Source organism: Hevea brasiliensis, chromosome 3 (assembly GCF_030052815.1).
Source record: "Hevea brasiliensis isolate MT/VB/25A 57/8 chromosome 3, ASM3005281v1, whole genome shotgun sequence".
NCBI classification, from domain to species: Eukaryota; Viridiplantae; Streptophyta; class Magnoliopsida; order Malpighiales; family Euphorbiaceae; genus Hevea; species Hevea brasiliensis.
The window spans coordinates 98,381,904-98,404,231 of NC_079495.1; the positions used below are offsets into that span (position 1 = coordinate 98,381,904).

General features: G+C 32.8%; 2 protein-coding genes across 3 annotated transcripts; one reads left to right on the forward strand and one right to left on the reverse strand.

Annotated features, from left to right (window-relative positions):
• The first annotated feature begins 5,704 nt into the window (after positions 1-5,704).
• Positions 5,705-16,391, forward strand: LOC110649505 (60S ribosomal protein L35a-1). Its single transcript, XM_021804129.2, has 5 exons — positions 5,705-5,847; positions 5,964-5,999; positions 6,095-6,323; positions 6,425-6,467; positions 16,190-16,391. Exons 1-4 carry the CDS (start codon positions 5,816-5,818, stop codon positions 6,464-6,466), a joined length of 339 nt encoding a protein of 112 aa, XP_021659821.1. The 5' UTR covers positions 5,705-5,815; the 3' UTR covers position 6,467; positions 16,190-16,391.
• A 525-nt stretch (positions 16,392-16,916) lies between these two features.
• LOC110649316 (mediator of RNA polymerase II transcription subunit 10b) lies at positions 16,917-20,640 on the reverse strand. Of its 2 annotated transcripts, XM_021804022.2 has the most exons (8): positions 20,605-20,632; positions 20,406-20,498; positions 18,604-18,835; positions 18,403-18,483; positions 18,215-18,317; positions 17,989-18,078; positions 17,482-17,576; positions 16,917-17,194 (listed from the first exon to the last, which is right to left on the reverse strand). In XM_021804022.2, the coding sequence occupies exons 3-7, from the start codon at positions 18,819-18,821 to the stop codon at positions 17,505-17,507; spliced, it is 564 nt and encodes a 187-aa protein (XP_021659714.2). In that variant the 5' UTR covers positions 18,822-18,835; positions 20,406-20,498; positions 20,605-20,632; the 3' UTR covers positions 16,917-17,194; positions 17,482-17,504. The 2 variants fall into 2 exon arrangements, with proteins under 2 accessions (XP_021659714.2, XP_058000111.1); XM_058144128.1 differs by having other exon boundaries at positions 18,604-18,837; positions 20,494-20,640.
• Positions 20,641-22,328: the final 1,688 nt, after the last annotated feature.

Genomic DNA, 22,328 nt, shown 5'->3' on the forward strand with positions numbered 1-22,328 from the left:
TTATATTAAAATTTATATACTTATATGATTTAATAATTATTAAACTTATTTTTGTAAAAGGTTTAACTTAAAATAATTGCATTAAAAAATATTTACTTAATTTACTCATATGTAAAAAAATAAATAAATACTATAACCATATTATCTTGAATTAAAAGGATTTTTTTTTTAGGATTACCTTTTACCATTTGGGCCATAATTAAGCAAGTTCTTGATATCATCTATTCAATCTTGAAAGCTAAGGGATATGTTGTTTTTTATATTATTGTGCTTTTGATCATTTTACTAAATGACTTAATTTATCAATCAAAGATGTCAAAGGGGCTATTTTTCTATAATTTCTAATTAATTTTCTTTATTTATTTACTAAGATAAGAGAGAAGAGTTTAAAGCATAATGAGTATTTATTTTGGGTCATAATGTAAGTTTAATTTTATATAAAAATAAATTAAATAATAATTAAAATTAAATTGCTGAAATTAATTTATTAATTAAAAATAAAATAGCTAGACTTTGTTTTTTTTTAATAATAATTGAGCTGTGAATTTATATTATGTTATTTTCTAAAAGTTTGTAAGAAGGATAAAAATATAGAAATAAATAAAAAGTCAGTGAAAAGGGTAATTGCGACATTTCACAAAAAATCTTATTTTATAGGGGATAAAGCACGTTTTCCACTGGAACTCGTTCGCTGTGTCTCTTTCTCTTTGACTCGCTTTTCTTGTTAGCCACCCGTACGTATCTTTGCTTTTGACATGTCATACTTTCCAGAAGCGGACACGTGGCCCCATTCTCCGTCTCTCGTGTAGCCGCGGAGTAATTACGGTATGACGCAGTGCTCGATAAATTATTGTATGTATCTTTTGCATGAATGTCTTCTTCCTCCCTAGCCGTTGATCTCATCAATGTTCGCCACAATGATTAAAAGACAAAAGGAATCATAGGGATCACTCAACTTTGCTTGTATTATAATAATCAATAATGCGATCACATTCGCATCGATGGCTGATATTTGCCAGATAGGAGAGATTTAGTATAATATAACAGGTGGCCAAGCGTTTCCAACCACGAAAAGGGACCAAAGTGAAAATTCAACGCGGAGAGAGGAGAGATGCCAAAGCTTTACAAGCTCGCACGTTGTGTTTTTGTCCTTTTTCATGAGAGACGCACCAGCTATCATTCCCACCCTCACCCTTCAGTCTTCAAGATCAAATTGAGATCGACTTTGATCCTCGCATAAGATACGCGACACTTCAACCTGTTAGTCTATCAAATATAATTTTATTTATTTTTTTTTATTATTCTCTACCTACTTTGCAAGCAATTTTTATGCGTTAAGAATTTTTGATGATTCGATTACAGTCTGATACGGAAAATGAGATATTCATTCTCTGTCGTGCTTATCATTTTATCCGCAAACAAGCAGCTTTTAACTTTTTAGAGCTCATTTAGCATTAAAACCATTTTTTAGGAAAAAAAAAATTATTTTAGATATAGTTAAAAAAATAATTTGAAATTTTTTTTATTATTTTAATATTTTTATGGTTAAAATTTATTAAATTTAATTTTAAATTTTTTTAATTAATATATTAAAAAATTAATTTTATCAATAATATTAAATAGACTCTTTAATCAAACGGTCAATTTTTTTTTCCCTTTATTACTCATTTTAACGGAGCATGCAATTGAGCTTCACGATTTACTTATTTAAAAAAAAATAATTTTTATTATTTATTTATTTTTAAATAAAGTTTATTTTTTTAATATATATTTGCTTGTTAATTTTTTTTTATTATTATTATAGATAGAAAATTCAATTGACACTTATAACAGGAAAAAAAAAAAAAGACCTTTCCCTTTTTTAAAGATTTGCTTTTTTAACTTTCACTTTAATTAAAATTTTTGGCTATTAGAATTTTATATAAAAAGATTTGTAATGGAAAATTTAATTTTTATTTTAATTTGGTTTAATGATGATTATATTAACATTATAACAATTTATTTATTTTTTTAACTGAATTAAATAATTAAGTTTTGATGGCACTAGAATTTTATGTTGAGATAAGCTTGCAATCTTAATTTCAAGATATTTTTATTTTATTTAATATTTAAAATAAATTAATTTTTAATAATTAATTAAAATAAAATAAAATTAATACTTTATTATTATAATACTAGTTTGTGGGACATTGAAATTAAAAAAAAAATCATTAATTAACTAATCACAATCACCATAAAAGTGCTAATTCATACTTTTTCACAGTTCTAATATTTTATTATACTTTGAGTTTTTATTTCAAATTGGATATTGATATTTAAAAAAAAAAAAGCTTTTTATTTTTTTAGAAAAAAAAATGAATTTATGAATATTTAGTTGTTCATAAACATTGATAAATTTTTAACTTCCATACGAAATTTTTTTTAGAAAGCATGAATTTCTAATTTTAATGATTTCTTTTATAAAATTTTTGTTTTTAATTAAGTATTAAGTTAAGAATTTTAAATTTATATAAATTTTTAAATTAATTTAAATAATAAAAATTTGTATAATTATAAATAATATAAAAATTTTAGGGTATTTTTGACAATCCAATTATTTCTTCTCCCTCACTTTTATATATATTCACATTATTTTTATATTAATTTTTCATATATGACATAATATTATCATAATATTTTAATTTTTAATAACTAACTAATTATAATAATGTCAAATTACTATAACTATATTTTATTTTAATAAAAATTAATTTATATTTTTATAATTTTTCATACGTTTATTTTATTAATCTTAAATGAAATTAAATTGTATTTTTTTAAATCATCCTTTTTAGTTCTACAACTTATATAGTTTATGATTTATTTAATTTTAACATTTTTATATATTTATGTAATTTAGAGTTAAATTATTTTTTTACTATGATTAACAATTCACATATTATATTACTTTTGTAACATTTTAAACGCTAAAATCTAAATTGAAATTAATCACTTATTTTAGGATTTTATTAATGATATATATATGTAGCTTGTGATGTGTATAACAATGCATTGAAGATTAGAAACCAATCCTTGTAGGCTTGTACTAACTACCTCCAGGAATAATTAAATTGACAATATATTGATAGATTTTTTTTTTAATTTCTTTTATTAACGATGATTTTCATGTTTGTTTTAGAGTTCATAAAATATTAATTTCTTTGAATTTTGTGATTGTCTTTTTTAATAATATTTTTTCAATGACTAAATTAAGTTTTCTTTTTGACAGTACAGAAAATCTTATCACTACACCCAACACTTATTAGTATATCACAAATTGATTTTCATTTGTCATATAAACACATTATAAAAATGTAGGTAAAGATATATTATTTATTAATTATTTTATATAATAGAATTTAAATTTAAATAGAAAATTAGTCTAATTAATTAAATTAAAAATTTATTATTATATTATTCATTAATTATTACTTATGAAATAAAACTTTTATTTAAATGGAAAATTCATCTAATTAACAAATTAAACAAATTTTAAATAATAATAAATTTCTTTATTGTCATTATTAAATTCAAGCTACTTTTTTCATTGCCAATCCTTCCCAATTTTGTCACTTAACTAACAAATAAAGAGTCCATCATATATGAAAATTCCTAAAATTATAATATTTTAAAATAGTAAATTTTATCAATTTTTAAAATAAAAAATTAAAAAATATTTTTCCAAAATAAATAAAAAAATTAATTTTGTAATAATGACAAAAATAATTATTATCTTGTAATTTTTTTGAAAAAAAATATTGCAAATCAACAGATAATAATCACAATAAAACTCTAATTATCTTTTATATAAATTTTCTCATATTTCTAAATTAAGTAGAATCCTATCTAATAATAAATTCTATTAATACATATATTACTATATCATTCGCACCTAAAGATTGGCATTCTACACACTAGAATTTTAAAATTTTTGAATTTCTTTATAATATGGACTGTATTTAGGGTGTATTAAATAGTATTTTTTTATTTATTATAATTTTTATAATACGTGATAAAATAATAATTATATATTCAATATATGTAACACTATTGCCGCCTTTTGCCAAATCTCATGGCTAAAACATGTAAAATGAAATCCTCACCCATTGAGTGTTCTGCAAACACTTAGGGTGTGTTTAGCATGATTCTTGAAACTGTTATTAAAAAAATTATTTTTTTATATATATAATTTAAAAAATAATTTAAAATTAAATTTAATAAATTTTAATCATAAAAATATAAAAATAATAAAATAATTTTTTCAAATTATTTTTTTTAACAGTATATAAAATAATATTTTTATTTAAAAAAAATAATTTCAGGCATTCAAACGCAATACCAAACAGACACTTATATTATTTAATTTTTACTTATCACACACCTTTATTGAATTCTTATATTATTACTCTTAAACACAAATTTTCACAGCGTGTTTCTAACACAATAAAGGGTGGACAAGTGAATTTAAATGTTTATTTTTGATGTGGCTCTAACTATTTTTTTTTCTTTAAAATATTTCATGTAGAATTGAACGCTTACTACTATACTAAAAGGTTAAGCTATTAGCGGAGGTCCAACCTAATTTACTTATTACATAGTAACCAGTGCCACATTTCAAATGTTAGTCGGCCCATTTAGCTTTCGCCAGGACAGAGATGCTGGATACTCCCAACACTCCAACTCGCGTTGCTTCTTCTTTTTTTCCACTTTGATTCAAGACTCTTAAGCCTGGGTAGCAAACCCTAAACAGTTGGATATGCAAATATATGCCATCTTTAACTTGAATGTAACAACAAAATAGTAGTAAAAATTTTACTTTCCTGCAGCAGATTGAAGAAGCCCATGCTCACATCCATAAATTGCTAAAAATAGTATTTGCAGATGGTGAAGACCCAGAAGCGTAAGTCCCTCACTCGATTGCTAAACAAGATTTTTAGATCTTCCAAATATTTTCATCTCCTAGAAATAAACTTATCATTTTTTAGAAGTTGAATTCAGTCATTTCTACATCAACCCAGTTCCCTTCAATCAAGGCTGCCAAACACCTATGGTACAGAATCAAAATCAGAAATACCTTAGCTGCCCTCACAGAAGATATTATGATTGAAATAATTATTGAAAAAGAAAACAAAAATGACGCATACCCATAATTGAAATAACAAATTGAAATCATAAAATAGAGAATTGGCAATAAGGATATCAAACAAAAACAGTAATAACAAAGGTGACCAGTATAGAACTGAATAGCTAAAAATAATATTCAAGAAAGCTAGTACAGTAATGTCAAATAAAAATTTTTATTTAATAAAATAATTAGACATATATTAATTTAATTATAATAATTAATTATAATAAAATTAAAATGAGATTCATTATAAATAATTATAATAAAATTATTATACATATATCGATTTCATTATAAATTTTATCGTAAGTAAACATTTTATTATATTCAAAATACATGCTTTATAGATTAATTATTTCAATGATATAATTTATGTAACCAGAATTTTATATAAACTCTATCATAATAAAATTTATTTATAAATAGAATTTTATTTAGTGTAGGTTATTTATCAAGTAAAAATATAGTAGAAAAAAATTTATTAATAATTATTAATTAATAAAATTTTTAATATTACAATTATTATAAAAGATCATGGGCATTTTTGACAATGCAAAGATATACGCACAGCATGTTTAATCTCTTCCGCGAGTGCTGCTAGGGTTTTGTCCATCGCAGTCCTAAGAAGCAGAGCCTCAGGCAGAATCGAAAATGGTGAAGAGTCGCCAAGGAGAGAATGTCAGGTTCTGAACCAGCTCTTTCATGAATCTTTTCCCTTTGCGGTATCATTTGGGTATGCCATTTTCGAGCCCGTGCTCAATTGATCTTTTATTTATTTATTTTTTTTAAATTTTTGCAGACTCTATGTTCGAGGAACTATTCTCGGATACAAGAGGTAATGAAGAGTACTTTCTTCTCTTGTCCTTGGGATTCATCTGGATGGAGTCTTTGATTTATCCTCAGTGGGTTTTGTTTGTGTTTGGAATCTAGGTCCAAGTCGAACCAATACCCAAACACATCTCTGATTCAGATCGAGGGCGTGAACACTAAGGAGGAGGTAGCTTGGTACTGTGGTAAGCGTATGGCCTATATATACAAGGCTAAGGTGAAGAAGAATGGTACCCACTATCGCTGCATTTGGGGCAAGGTAACTAGGCCTCACGGTAACAGTGGTGTTGTTCGTGCCAAGTTCAAGTCTAATCTCCCTCCCAGATCTATGGTAAATGGCATTTGCTGCTTTGCTTTCTGAAGTTGGGTTATGGATACGTCTAGGACAATTTTTACTCAAAATTTTATTTTATTTTTCTTTGCATTTAACAGGGAGACAGGGTCAGAGTCTTCATGTATCCCAGCAACATATAAGGTATTTACTCTGTAAATTGTGTTGGGACTTGGGATGGGGATGGCAATCCATCTGTTCATTTGTTAGTTATTTTTGTTGCAATTCTGTAACATTAGCTGTTTATGATTGATAAGAAAAACCATTCTGATGAATGGAAATCCTCTAAGGAGAATAATGTGGTTTATTTGGGTAGTGGGTATATTTCTAGTGTCTGCTACACCTTTTCAAGTTGATTATGATTATTGAGCTCAAATCATTTAGTTTGCAAGGAAATGCTTTTACAATTGATACTATTGTTGGTTTTATTGCTTTAAGATCCTTCATTACTGTAAAGACATTAGGTTTTCTCTGGAAATGATAATGGGATGCAAGTTTTGGTATAGGATTCCATTTATTGTTGGATTCACTAGGAATCCAAGACTCTGTGTTCTTTTATATTTGAATAACTTCAATTACGGTGAAATGGCAACTATATCTTAGTATATTTTTTAGATTACCATTAAATTCTATTTTTTTATTTCAAGAATAAAAATGGAATAGCATATTTGGAATAGGTGTCACGACCCAACCTATGGGCCAGACCGGCACTAGGACCTGGGCCAGCCTAAAGCCCCCGAGGCCCGTAGTAAGCCTAACTGTTCATTAACCCAACTCTAAGGCCCATTTGGGCCCAATTTCAAGAAAACAAACGGACAGAGTCCGGCCATAAAAATGGACTTTCCAACGGGGAGTTTTTGACTCACCCGACCTGTAAACACAATATATAGTCATTTGAGTAGCTCAGCTCACCCTCCACATACTCATCAACATAAAAATAAATGGGAGCTCAGCTCCCTCATCCAATCCATCAAACATGCATAGCATATTAAGTTTACAGGTCCCAAAATAATAATTTAGTTTATAGACCCAAATCAAATAAACATTTCTAACACATGCGGAAATTCTAAGATTTAACAAGTTTATACAAACAGTAATAATTGACCTGCGAGGGAGAAAGCAGGTTAACCTCAAAAAATATCCTCCTGTGGCCTGTAAAAATTTTTGAACAGGAGTAAGCGTTCGACTCAGAGAGTAAAATATCAATTTTAACCATAATCCCTATAACTATCTAAAACTAATGCACCCTGTAGAGTGAAATGCAACATCAACAACATTTTCACATCATAGCATCAAAAAGGTAATTTGGAGCACTCACACACCCTGTAGTATCAATCATAACATATGGGTGATCCCTATCTGACTCTCTTAAATCCAACTGGTGCGGCCGAATTACTCAAGCTCGGACTTCCACTTAATAACCAAATCGAGGGTCCCAGAATTACTCAAGCGTGATTACCCTCGAAGGATCGGGTCCCGAATTACTCAAGCCGTGACTACCCGTCCTATCCATAGTCCACACCACATCACACGCGCCAACGCACGCTGCTTGCTCCAAATTACCACAACAACACCCATGGCACATCAACAGTTATGAATGCAACATAAATCGTGCCTAGAGTTTAACTACATAAATATATGCATATAAGTGATGCATGGGCATGCTTGAATATATAATAATATCGAAATTACAATTAAAATTAATATTCTACTCACAGACTTGTGGTGGTCACTTTGGTAGTGAGCGGAGGAAGAAGGCATCCGCTCACGACAATTTTTATTACAATCATTTATTAAATTTGACTAAATACTAACAAATAAAAAGAACAATACGTCCTAAGTCGTGCGAAAATCCGTGAGTCTCCCTATACCTAGGACCTACCCAACTTTGCAAAGGGCTCAAAACACACTTCTATATCCACAATCCATATATCCACAACTCAATCACATCACACAGCCCTCCAGGCCCATCAAATCAATCATTCATCACAATATGTAAAATTTCAATTTAGTCCTTATAATTGATCATTTTTGCAAAAAGCGCTCAAATAAGCTCTAAAAATTATAAAACTACTTGGTCCTTAGAAATATTACTAAGCTATTGCAAAAAGAATCGTAATTTTCTAAGCTACCACGAATATTTTATGGATTTTCAATCCTATTTAAGCACTAGAAAATTACGAAAAAGAAAGGTTCGGGTTTACCTTTGCCGATTCCGACTTGAGGCAGCCTCGGGATGCCTGACAATGGTGGGGTAGCCAAAACCTCGATCCAATTCGGAGACTTTTCCGGTAGCTTGTCTGTCTGGCCAGAAATTCGCAGATCCAGACAACTGTCGAATTTCCGCGAATTGAGGATACCTACACGAAACCCAATAATAATATATAAAAAATCAGGGGTGTTACATTCTTCCCCCCTTACAGAAAATTCGTCCTCGAATTTTACACAAGGCAGAATAAAGCACATGATTATACATTGAACAGATAAGGGTACTTGCAACGCATGTCCCGTTCTAACTCCAGTGCACTCTTCCATCGATCGACTCCTCCACAAAACCTTAACGATAGGGATATGTTTTGATCTTTGCTGTCTCAGTTGGTAGTCCACTATGGCTCTGTTTGCTCCTCAAATGTCAAGTTCTCTTTTAGCTCTATCACATCCGGTTGCGATTACATGAGAAGGATCGGAATGTATTTCTGAGCATGGAGATGTGAAACACGGGATGAGCGTGAGAGAGGTTGGGTGGTAGCTCCAACCGGTAGGCAAGCTGCTCCAACTCTATCAAACCTCAAAGGTCCAATATACCGAGGTGCCAACTTGCCCTTCTTTCCAAATCTCATGACTCCCTTCATTGGAGAAACCTTCAGAATACATAGTCGCCATTGCAAACTCCACATCCCTCCGTCTGGGTGCATAACTTTTACGCCTCTTGAAAATTTGTTTTGATCGTTCCACGATTAAAGGAACTATCTCAAGTGTCTTGCACTAGGTTTACATCATGCACCTTCGCTTCCCCATTTCTGTCCAACACGGAGAGACCTACACTTTCTTCCATATAGTGCCTCATAGGCGCCATTCCTATCTTTGGAGTGATAAGCGTTGTTGTAGGCAAACTCCACCAAAGCTAGTGATCATCCCATTGACCTCCAAAATCCAAAACACTCATGCGAAGCATGTCTTCGATGTTTGGATTGTCCTTCAATTTGTCCGTCATGCAATGCGAGGGTGGAAAGCGTACTAAAGTTCAAGCGTGTGCCAAGTGCCTCCTGCAACTTTCTCCAAAAGCAGAAGTGAGCTGGGGCCCTCTGTCGGATATTATGGGCGGAACTCCATGCAATCGACTATTTTTGAATGTAGAGCCGACATCTTGTGCCACGCAGTATGTAGTCTTCTGAGTAAGAAGTGAGTGATTTGGTCAAGCGGTCTACAATTACCCATATCGAATCATATCCTCTCGTGGTGCGAGGCAACCCGATCACAAAATCCATAGTGATCATTTCCCACTTCCATTGCAGGATAGGGAGCTCTTGCAACTTCACTGACGGTCTCTAGTGTTCAAACTTCACCTTCGACAAGTCAAGCACTTGGACACAAAGTCTGCTATGTCTCTCTTCATGCCATTCCACCAATAGCTATCTTTCACATCATGGTACATCTTGGTGGAACACAGGTGGACACTGCATGCTGTGTAGTGTGCCTCTCGCATTATTTCATTCTGAGGTTGTCCACATCGGGCACACATATCCTAGAACCTTGCACTAGGGCGCCATCATTGGCAAATCCGAACTCACCACCTTCACCTTCTTTGTACTCTTTCTATAATCTTCATCAATTGTTGGTCTCTGTCTTTGGGAAACTCTAACTCTGTCCCTCAAGTCGGCCTCCGAAAAGTGAGCCAACAATATCCCCTCATCTGAAAGATCTAGGATTAAACCTTGATCCATCAACTCATGTACCTCTGAATCAACGATCTCTTCTCTGTGAAATGTGCGCCAAGCGCGGAAGATTTTACGCTTAAAGCATCTGCTACTACATTGGCCTTCCCGGTGGTACTGGAAGGGGCAATCATAGTCTTCAAGAAGCTCCATCCATCTCCTCTGTCTCAAGTTTAAATCCCTCTGTTGTAAGATTTACTTCAAACTCTTATGGTCGGTGTATATCTCGCACACTTAACCATACAGTAGTGTCTCCAGTTTTTAGTGCAAAGACTACACCGCCATTTCCAAATCATAGGTGGGATAGTTACGCTCATGCCTCTTCAGTGCCTTGAAGCATAAGCCACTACTTTTCCATTCCGCATCAAAACACACCTAGGCCAACTCTAGAGGCATCACGATTGCGGTGTATCCTTCACCGCTCATAGGTAGTGTTAACACGGGGCAATGGTTAGACACTCCTTATCCTCATCATTATAAGCGACTCTATCGAGCTCTCTTCTGTCCTTTGCATCTTATCCACTTCCCTTTTCCTATTTTTGGTATTGTTGGTATCATTTCAACTCTTTGTACTTATTCCTTAATTTTAGTCCTATCTCATCCTTACACCTTTTCCTTCAAAGATGTCTATCCCATCATCAACTTTAACTTTCTTTTTATTTCTTAGTCTTATCTTGAATACTAGTTTCATTACTTCAAGAATTCTAACCCTATGATTTACTCCTACCAGCACATTCTTCACCTTATGTAACACTTATAATTACCCATAGAAAAATTTTTTTTTTCTTGTATCCCCTTTTTTTCCAACTTAACTATCAGAACATTATCATTCCCTATCAGCCTTAGTAGGAAATTGCTTATCCTGGATGAATATGAGCCCCATAAACTATAAGTTCCATCTGAACTAACACGGCTGTAGGAAATATGTGTCATGCCTTAATTCCAAACAAGATACTTCACGTGTTCATTCTCCTTAATATAATCATATATACTGCCCATAGCTTTCTAAACTTCAACCTCAAATTACCCATCAGCAACAATTTCATCTATTGAATCTCAACCATAAATAGTACTTCCTCCAGCTCATAGTTTAAAACAGTTGCAAGCCTTAGTAGCTAACTCAATTTAACTCCTGTCATTACTCTGTTCGTCCTTTCATACTTAATACTAGGTATGCACTTACTGTCATTCTCATATCAGGAAATTATGTATGAATTTGTGCCTATTAGACTCTCAATAACTAGGTCTCATTGACTCAGTTTTTGTTCCTTATATAACCTTCTAGAACCAAAAGCACAAGCTAAACTTGAAAAGAAAGAAAATATCCTCTTATATTCAACTACACCCGATTGTCATATTATAACGTTTCACCTAAGTTTCTTGGTCTTTATCTCCAAATTTCATCATCTCCTAGCACAATTATGCTCTACCTATAAGTTATCATCTGCATAAACCCTTTACCGTACCATTTTCCTTCTTGACATAATATTTTATAATTTATTAACTTTACTTATACTCGACCTATGATTCATATCTATCATCGTTTTTATTGTGCCCTTAACTTTTGTTGATTCCTGAAAGATTTCTCTCACTAATAAATTCTTCCAACACTTATTCCACCCTTATCTAGGGTCATTAATTTAATCCCTTAGACTGACTTTTATTCAACTTACTGCTTACTAACTTCTCTTTCTCTACCTATTTAGGTAGTCCGCAATACCATCGCACACCTTCTAACATTTACTCATTATTATTGTATTCCATACCTCCATCACTTTTCTCACTAATGTGATCCCATTTTGGGTTTTCCATCCTTGTCATTCTCCTTGCCAAGAATAACACTTAGCCTATCCTATATCTTAACTTTGTTCCTTTTATTATGCGCTCTTTAGGTTGTCCTTTCATTTATTTCCTTTGTCTTACCCAAAATAGAACTTGACTATTCTATCCCTGGTTCCATTCTTCTTCCTAACATAATAGCTGTACTTGCTAACTATATCTTTCAGAGTCTCTATCGCGTTATCATCTGTCTCAGATACTCAGATTTGGTCCTTTGACCACTCTAGCTAGTACTTCCACTAGCATTTAGATTATATTGCATCTGCAATCAATTGCCCAAACTTTCATTCTGCACTTTCTTTATCCATTGGCCTTCTGTGATTGATCTTCGCTAATTTATTACTCTTAACACTATTATAATTAGATTATACTATTGTTTTGAATAATTTGAAATTAGAAAGGAACTCAGCAAATTACAGTCATACTTTTATTGTATGATCTCTATTCTTATCTTTTAACTTACATAATACCCTTACTACCTCGAGAACTGATTCTGCAGTAATTTTATTTATTATTATTTTTATTATTATTATTATTATTATTATTATTATTATTTTACATGTTTACTCAATTCCAAAACTTAAGATTTCGGGCACCCAAACCCGTCATCCAATTCAAAGGATTTACATCCATCGTGATCTGATTATATATGATTCCTATAATGGAACTTGTATCCTCTCCAGGATACCCGAGCCAACTACTCTCTACCACACTCTACAGTCCCATCTGGGACACTATTCCATAAGTCATCATTATCAGTAATAACCTTGATCCATTACGAAAGATAGGACTATATCCTAACTTGCTGCAACAAAGGTACTACATCTACCACCTTGCCTGAACCATGTCAAGTTAATGACTCTTTTATCATATCATAGCTCTATAAATCATCAATTCATAGTTTCGACCTTCTCTAGGTAGTAGAGTTGTACTTTATTCCATACTGATACACACAAGGTATACTATTCTCACTATATAAGTGTCACCTTTACTTTGCAAATATTCCGAAACCTGCAGTGCGATGGCAACTCTTGATGAAACTCTAGCTCATGCTGGGGTAACTGATTCACTGACTCTAGTTATCACCCAACTGTGACCTTTCAATATTCTATCTCTAAACTCTTAGCCAGGAGTTCCCAACTCCTCTGCAAATATAGAACTACGTTACGGCATAAGCTGTACCAAAGCGAAGCCATCTCAAACACCCTCATTATGGAGCACCACGGGGATGCACGACTCTACACAATAATCTCATGTCGATGCATGTCTGCGACTACAGAGCGGACATCGAGAATATTGTATAGTTACTACGATACGTCTGACAGGACTAGGTCTCCTAATTTCTTATCTCTCCGAATCTTCTATTATCACAAACTTATTACATTTGGGTCATCTACCGATGTTGCCGATGAGTGGTATCCTCATCCTTGTCTAGGCAACATTTGTACTTTTAAGACTCACTTTTATGTACTCGTGTCTTACACGAAATGGGCACACCATTTAAACCCATACTGACAAAAATATAATATTTCTTGGAGTACGTATCCTCATGATAGATCTCACATGTCTACAAACTCTATTTCACATTTCTGTGTACTCCACGAAAATCAAGACACTAACTGAGGTAATCTTATATTTTCCGAGGTATAACGTAGAATCTAGAAACAAAGAATTACAGGAAAAGACGAAACAGAATCCTATACTCCGCATGTGACTCCTAGTAGACTCTTCCCAACACTTAGATAATTTTTCCCTATGAATCTGGAGCCTAAGCTCTGATACCACATTTGTCATGACCCAACCTATGGGCCAGACCGGCACTAGGACACAGGCGACCTAAAGCCCCGAGGCCCGTAGTATGCCTAACTGTTCATTAACCCAACTCTAAGGCCCTTTTGGGCCCAATTTCAAAAAACAAGCGGACAGAGTCCGCCATAAAATGGACTTTCCAACGGGGAGTTTTTGACTCACCCGACCTGTAAACACAATATATAGTCATTTGAGTAGCTCAGCTCACCCTCCACATACTCATCAACATAAAAATAAATGGGAGCTCAGCTCCCTCATCCAATCCATCAAACATGCATAGCATATTAAGTTTACAGGTCCCAAAATAATAATTTAGTTTATAGACCCAAATCAAATAAACATTTCTAACACATGCGGAAATTCTAAGATTTATCAAGTTAATACAAAAAGTAATAATTGACCGGCGAGGGAGAAAGCAGGTTAACCTCAAAAATATCCTCCTGTGGCTGTAAAAATTTTTGAGCAGGAGTGGCGTTCGACTCGAGTAAAATATCAATTTTAACCATAATCCCTATAACTATCTAAAACTAATGCACCCTGTAGAGTGAAATGCAAAATCAACAACATTTTCACATCATAGCATCAAAAAGGTAATTTGGAGCACTCACACACCCTTTAGTATCAATCATAACATATGGGGTGATCCCTATCTGACTCTCTTAAATCCAACTGGTGCCGGTAATTACTCAAGCTCGGACTTCCAGTTAATAACCAACTCGTGGGTCACAGAGAATTACTCAAGCCGTGATTACGCCTCGAAGGATGGGGTCCCATCGTATTACTCAAGACGTGACTACCCCTTCCTATCCCTAGTCCTCACCACATCACACGCACGCCAACGCACGCTGCTGCTCCAAATTACCACAACAACATCCATGGCACATCAACAGTTATGAATGCAATATAAATCGTGCCTAGAGTTTAACTACATAAATATATGCATATAAGTGATGCATGGACATGCTTGAACATATAATAATATCGAAATTACAATTAAAATTAATATTCTACTCACAGACTTGACGGTGGTCACCGCGGTAATGGCGGAGGAAGAAAGGCATCGGCTCACCTGACAATTTTTATTACAATCATTTAATAAATTTGACTCAATACAAACAAAGAAAAAGACCAATACGTCCTAAGTCGTGCCGAAAATCCGGTAGAGTCTCCCCTATACCTAGGACCTACCCAACCTGCAAAAGGGCTCAAAACACACTTCTATATCCACAATCCATATATCCACAACTCAATCACATCACACAGCCCCTCCTGGGCCCATCAAATCAATCAATCATCACAATATGTAAAATTACAATTTAGAACTTATAATTCATCATTTTTGAAAAATATCAACAAATAAGCACTAAAAATTATAAAACTACTTGCCCGGTCCTTAGAAATATTACTAAGCTATTGCAAAAAGAATCGTAAATTTCTAAGCTACCACGAATATTTTATGGATTTTCAATCCTATTTAAGCACTAGAAAATTACGAAAAAGAAAGGTTCGGGTTTACCTTTGCCGATTCCGACTTCGGGAACGCGCTCGGGATGCCTGACAATGGTGGGGTAGCCAAAACCTCGATCCAATTCGGAGACTTTTCCGGTAGCTGGTCTGTCTGGCCGGAAATTCACAGATCCGGACAACTGTCGAATTTCCGCGAATTGAGGATACCTACACGAAGCCCAATAATAATATATAAAAAATCAGGGGTGTTACAATAGGATTCCATTTTCTTGTTGGACTCATTAGGAGTCCAGAATTTTATGATCCTTTTACATGTGAATAACTTGAATTTATGTTCAAATGGCAGTTATTTACGAGTATATATTTTAAAAGTTACCATTGAATTCTCTCTCTATCTCTCTCTCTCTCTCTCTCTCTATATATATATATATATATATATATTTATATATAATTTATTTCACGAATAAGCATGGAATAGCTTTTTTTTTTTTTAATTTTGGAATTTTTAGATCCGATCCCATTTCTAAGACAACCAAAATTGTTGACTTGAATCTAATTGTTGGTTGGAACTTGGAACCCATTGAAAGGAAATTAGATGAATTTATGCTCTCCGAAATTTGGTGTCAAATGAGGATTTCTGTAATTAAACTTCTGGGCATTGAGAAAACACAGATCAGAAATACTGCTGTTTATTGCTATTTGATTTGTTATCATATTCCTGCAGCAGTTGGATGAAATTGTCTTATCTATTCTTTTGCTGCAAGTCTTGTCTGTAGATACCATTTTAATATCCTGGGATCCGTATGTATTTTGCAGTGGTACGCTTGGTGGAGGATGCAAGGTGGAATAGTTGAATTTGGATCTTGCCCTTACATGAGAGTTGAGCTTTTAGGTTTTGTTCTCAGGAGCAATACTAGCTAGCTGCTTTTTATTGTTTTGTTTGTTTAATTTGTATGGATTTTGAAACATGAGACAATGTTCATGGTTTATCTCGAAATTGAGATCTAGTTTTTTGGCATCCTAACCTCCTGATCTCATTGAAATTTGAAGTTTATGCACCACAGGCAGTGTTAAGATTTCCCTCGGTGCTTTAAAAAAAAAGAGAATTAATTAGTACCCTTCATTATTTACCCTTTTGGCATGTGAAATAGCTGGCTGGTGGATATTACAAAACAATTTCAGATGGAAGCTCTATCATATTTAAATAACGAAACCGCATTGCGTCTTGGACTTAAAAAAAATTCTCACCAGGTGAAGGAGACATAAGTGAATTTGGGTGGACAATCGAGCCCCATTTCCCAAGTTTTTATCACCATCAAACACAATGTAGACGAGTTTGTACCTTCATAATGTTGCTCTAAAACGGTGCTGCTTATTGCTTCGGTTATCAATTTGTCATGCGCTCGAAACTCAGAAGTAGCATCCTTAGATAATAGATACAAACTTGCTTATTCATGTACAGGCACGCTAGAGGTGGTAACTTACCCTTCCGGAGTGTGTGGGACATTTGGGGAAATGGAAAATACCAATGCAACACGCGACATCAAGTCTTAAAATTGCCGGCTGGATAAAATTTATAAGTTAATCCCATAGGCGTACGGTTGTGGAAACACTTACATCAATCCATAGAACTATCAACTTCAATACTTTCAAATTCCAATTGTCTCTTCTAGTAATCTTGCAGGGTATTTAAAGTACAACGATCATGAAACCTTCATAAGCCTGCTTGAATTTAGAATTATCACTTCATAGCTTTGCACGTCCACATCAGCCTTCTGCACACCTTCCCTTGCTTGCTATACAGCATGTGCTTGTCTAACACTGAATCGAGAATAAGAAATGAGAGTATCAAGTCTCAAAACTTGACGCAAGTGAATATTAAACTTCAAAATAAATTACAACTTCTTCCATAGAGCACACATTCGCAAGTAGGAAGAAATTTATCATTAATATTGACAAGTAGATCAAAGCTGTCACTGTCACTTTATATTTACGCAAAAATGTTCGACACATCAGATATCATATATTCCTCTCCAGATTAGTCCTCACGTAAAAGAGTATACACCACCGGAAATGAAAGAGGACAGAGAGAAAGAAAGAAAGAAAACCTGATTTATCAATGACATGACCCTTAAAGCTCAGTCTTAACCTTCACATCTCCATTGGGTAATGAACTCTGTGCTTGAGCAAGTCGTTTTGATTCCTGTAGATATGAGGACCTTCAATTTTATAGCTCTAATTTTATTTGCTCATAAAGTAAATAGTTTCTGTACGCCAACTCAATGCTTAAATAGACTATGCTGACCATCTTGAAATAGAAAAGCTATTAGAAATTGAACCGCTTAAAAGGGAAAAATTTTCAAGTCAAAGACATATAGCCAAATAATATATACTGAAGCTCTTTTCAGCCACTAAAGATCTCATGGTTATGAATTTCTATTATCAACTATATTATCAAGTATCATTCTTCATCAGTAACCTAACTCTAAACTGATATACTGCAATGGCAATCCTTAAATAACCAATTTTATTATTTGAATCAAGACAAGACTTATGTAACAAATTTTTAATTTGGAATATTCATGCATGAGTGAATTCATAAGATCACAACTTACAGCAGCGGAAATTGCACGTATCTCCCTATATGATTCAACTTCGTCTGGAAAAGCCTGTTCAAGTTCCTCCAGAAGATGCTTACGCAAACCCTGTAACATCGAGGAGTTATGTGATAAATTTCAAATGCAGTTAAAGCAAGCTAAAACAGTTACATGTCTACGTGAATGTACCAAAAACTACCTATAGCAAGAAAACTAACAATTTGTAGTAGGGACCAAAAAGTACCTTGAACGCATCAGTTTTGCCCTTGGTGACCTGATTTTTGGCAATGCAGCTGTTTATAACGTCACGCGTGAATTCATCTGGATTCTTCCCATCATCAATCAAACTAAGCATGAAGCAATTATCTTGATATCAGATGCCAAACAATGTAAGCTTGAAATGGGTGATGTAAAAAATGAAGATAGACTTACTTGAGGACCTCCATAGGAACTTGAATGTTGCACTTCTCAGACAATTTAACCATATTGTCTAGCTCCACAACAAGTCCATTGCTGTAAAATCACAAGCTAATGTCAAAAATACTTCTAACACCAAAATAAATGCCTATCAAACTAATATATATCACAAACAAACTTTTAGAAAAGAAAAATTAGTGGTTTGAAAGAAGTTACAGGCGTTGGAGAAGAGGAAGCTGGGAGGCAGTGTTGAAGGAAGAGACAGTTAAGTAAAGCTGGTGGAGGAGGCCCAGATTCTTCTGGATGGAGTTAATAACCTGGTTCAAATTCTGCTTTGAATCATCTGCTGCTGTTGCTGATGCTGTATCATTCACTTGAGTAGGCAACATGCCATTGCCGCCACTTCCCACTGTTGCATTCTGTGATGAATCCATCTTTGAAATTGAATCTGCAAAACAAAAGGAACCATAAGACTAGAGTAAAGAAAAAAAAATGATTTAGTGTGTCACAAGTAATATGGGATTGACTTCTTTTTTACAACAAAAAGAACCATAAGACTAGAATAAAGAAATAAATGATAGTGTGACAAAACAACATTTTTAATGAAGAGAGAAAGTGAAATATTACAACATGAAGGATGATGTATCCTCCTATCTTAACCAGCACAAAACAAGAAGCAACACCCAAATGGAAAAATGGCTAAAAATGTATTGCTCTCTAATCCTAAATTGAAAAATGCTTAAAGATACTCAGAAAGCCCCTGCTGTCCAATGGCAAATTCCAAATTCCAAGTCCTCTTCTACCTCAACAAGCACACAATGCAATAAGCCACACTGTCACAATTGATATACACCAACAGATTTGAGATGCGAATTCAATAAGAAGCAACACTAATTCATCTCAATAGAACTTACAGGAATTTATCAAAGTTCAAAGACTAATCAATTCTAATGTTCACTAAAGGCTTAGAAGCCAAGTTTTAGCAAAATAGCATCATCTGATTAAGGTACCAAAAAGACAGCCAGGAATATGGATCCTAGAGTATCATATGAAGTGCAATTTGAAACCTCATGAAGAACTTGAACATATGTACAATTACGCATGTTCCAGAATCAAGTATTTGCTAATCAAAGTACGTCTTCACATGAAGGCATCAGTAGCACAACTGCAGAAGCAAGATGGAATATCCAAAGAATAGAGAGGATTCTTAACCCAATAACGGGAAAAGAATTTTTGGCTCTAAAATAAAATGTCATTCTAACCAAATAACATGCACATTCTAGACTCTAAAACAAAACATCAATATAAATTAGTAGGCCACATTTTAATCCAATCAGCTTTCCGTACCTGTGAAAAATAATAATAAAGAAAATCACATTCACAACAATCCAACAAGATTAGACTTCCATTTTGAAATCTTTTCATTTATCAAACTGGTAACAAATTCAAGGAAAATGAGCCCAAGATGCTACAGAAAGCAATAGTAAAGTAGTCAAGTCCTGCTACTGCTCATAACTCCAAATTGGAAGTTCCAGAGAGCAAATATTACTTCCCAATAATGGAGCCAAGTGTCTCCATTTCAAGAACATGCTATCATACTGGCTAACCTTATGAACCATGACAGATATGCGAATGGAACATCACAAAACTGAACCAAACCCAATACGGTCCGGTGGATTCTTGGCATCAAGGACCAAACTCAATTGAAGATGAAGAATACAGAAATCAAAGATTCAATTCCCATTCTGTAATTCTGTTGAACATAAATCGCAAAGGCACATGCAGAAAAAGGCAATAACAACACAAATCCAACAGTACCCAAGAAGAATTTTAACACATCCGTACAATCTGTAGTAGTAATAATAATAATAATAATAATTTGCAAAATACAGCACCAAATTCGATTCCCATAGTTTAAACAATCTAAATCAAATGTGAAATACCGAAATCAATTCCCAAAATCATAATACCAAAATCAATTCCCATATTTCAATTAAAATCAAGTAATCCTAAAATACCTAGGCGTGGTGAATGGCAAATCTTGGAGTGGAGATCGCGAATTGAAGCTGCAACAAAGAACAACCGGAAGAGGGGCCAACCGTCTCCGTGAACTGTGATATCGCCGACAAGGAACAAGAAGCGACGTCAAGTGACCAATTGAATTATCGCCAACAAGTAAAGAATGGAAGAGAAGACCCAAAGACGAGCAAAGCTAACCACGAAATAATATTGCAACAAGGCGAGGCAGCCACTGCCAAGGCTCTGTTTGTTTGGATGGTGTTGCAAGGCAGCCACTGCTAAGGCTCTGTTTGTTTGGATGGGCGAGAGTAGGGTAATTAATAGAAGGGGAAAGGGAAGGGTGAAGATGTATAGAATAAAAAAAGTCTCGGGTAAGGAGGGTAAGGAAGGGAAAGGGTAAAGAAAGTTAAAATAAAAAAAATCTTATATTAAAAAAGTGATGAATTAATAAAAAGTTAAAGAAAGTTAATGTATATTTTTTATGTTTAGAAAGAGTTGAAAGAAGTATAAATAATTATTAGAAGTATAAAAATATTTTTTTTATCAGATAATTTATTAAATGATAAATTTTAAATTTGTAAATAATAATGATTCATTATAAATAAATAATAAAATTAAAATATTAAAATAATAATGCGTAAATCTAATAAAGATTGAATAAAAAATAAATTATTTAAAAAAAATGATAATTGAAGTATAATAATTAAAGTAAATTATTGAAAGAATAAATAAAAAAATAATTACAGTAAATTATTTAAAAATAAATTATTGAAAGCAGAGAAATTATGTATGACCACTTAAAAGAGAAGACATTTATTTGTAGTTGTACGTTAAATTTATTTTTAACAAATATAATTAAATTTTTAATAAAAAATTAAGAATATAATAAAAAAATAAAAAAATAAAATAATTTTCAACTCTTACTGCTTCCACTCTAATTTAAATTTGAAATGTAAAAAAAATTAAAACTTAAGAGATAAATGAGAATAAGCCTTAAGAAAGAGTAAACCTTACCCTTATATAATTTTATCGTTTACTAAATTTAAAACTAATCCTTATTTACTCTTATTGTTTACTAAATTTATCTTTCTTTACTTTTATTTATGCTTTACTCACCCATCCAAACGGAGCATAAGTGTCTATTATTAATCTGCTACGAAAGATAACCGCACGAGATGGAGAAGGAGACGAAGGCTGTGAGGGAGGGGGAGACTGAGAATCGAGAACTGAGGGAGAGGGTCAGGGAGGCGGTGAAGGAGAAAGATGTTTAGGCGGCTCGATTCCGATTTTATCCCCCTCGGAATCGCGAGCTTGAAACTTGAAAAGGGCTGGAAATCGATTTCTGGATTTGTTGATTTTAGGAGTTTCTAGTCTCCCCTGTGCGCTTTTTTTTTTGTTAATTTTTTTTCTCCCCTGATTAGAACAACTAAAGAAAGAAAAAACAAATATACATAAAGTATGATCATGGAGAGTTGAGCTTATATAAAAATAAGTTATATTTATATTTAAAATTTAAAATTTATAAAATATATTTTAATTATTTTTATATAAATTTTAATATAAATATTAATTTAATAATTATTAAATTTATTCTTATTTAATATCAAATTTATATTAGAAGTATTCTATGCATAATAGTAAAAAATAAGACCAATATTCTCACTCTATTTAGCAATTCTTATGAATTCCAAACATATTTTTTTTTTTAAAAATTTTTGAGTTTCCATCTTATTTTTTATATGTTTTGATTGGATCGATTAACGTATTTCTTTTACATTGAAAAATTAATATTATCTATAGTTAGTTATGATTTTGAAAATTTAATCGTAAAAATTATATTATTAAATATTGAAAGTTGATTGTGTATTACTATTTTTTTATTTTGTGATTTTTGGTATTTAAAATTTTAAATGTATAAAATA

Bases quoted from the DNA above. Each gene is read 5' to 3' on its own strand.
- LOC110649505 (XM_021804129.2), top strand. From the start codon at position 5,816: ATGGTGAAGAGTCGCCAAGGAGAGAATGTCAG. The intron at 5,848-5,963 runs GTTCTGAACCAG...AAATTTTTGCAG, and splicing joins CGCCAAGGAGAGAATGTCAG to ACTCTATGTTCGAGGAACTA. The intron at 6,000-6,094 runs GTAATGAAGAGT...TTTGGAATCTAG, and splicing joins ACTATTCTCGGATACAAGAG to GTCCAAGTCGAACCAATACC.
- LOC110649316 (XM_058144128.1), bottom strand. From the start codon at position 18,821: ATGGATTCATCACAGAATGCAACAGTGGGAAGTGGCGGCAATGGCATG. The intron at 18,484-18,603 runs GTAACTTCTTTC...GTGATTTTACAG, and splicing joins CTTCCTCTTCTCCAACGCCT to CAATGGACTTGTTGTGGAGC. The intron at 18,079-18,214 runs GTACTTTTTGGT...TCGATGTTACAG, and splicing joins GCAAAACTGATGCGTTCAAG to GGTTTGCGTAAGCATCTTCT.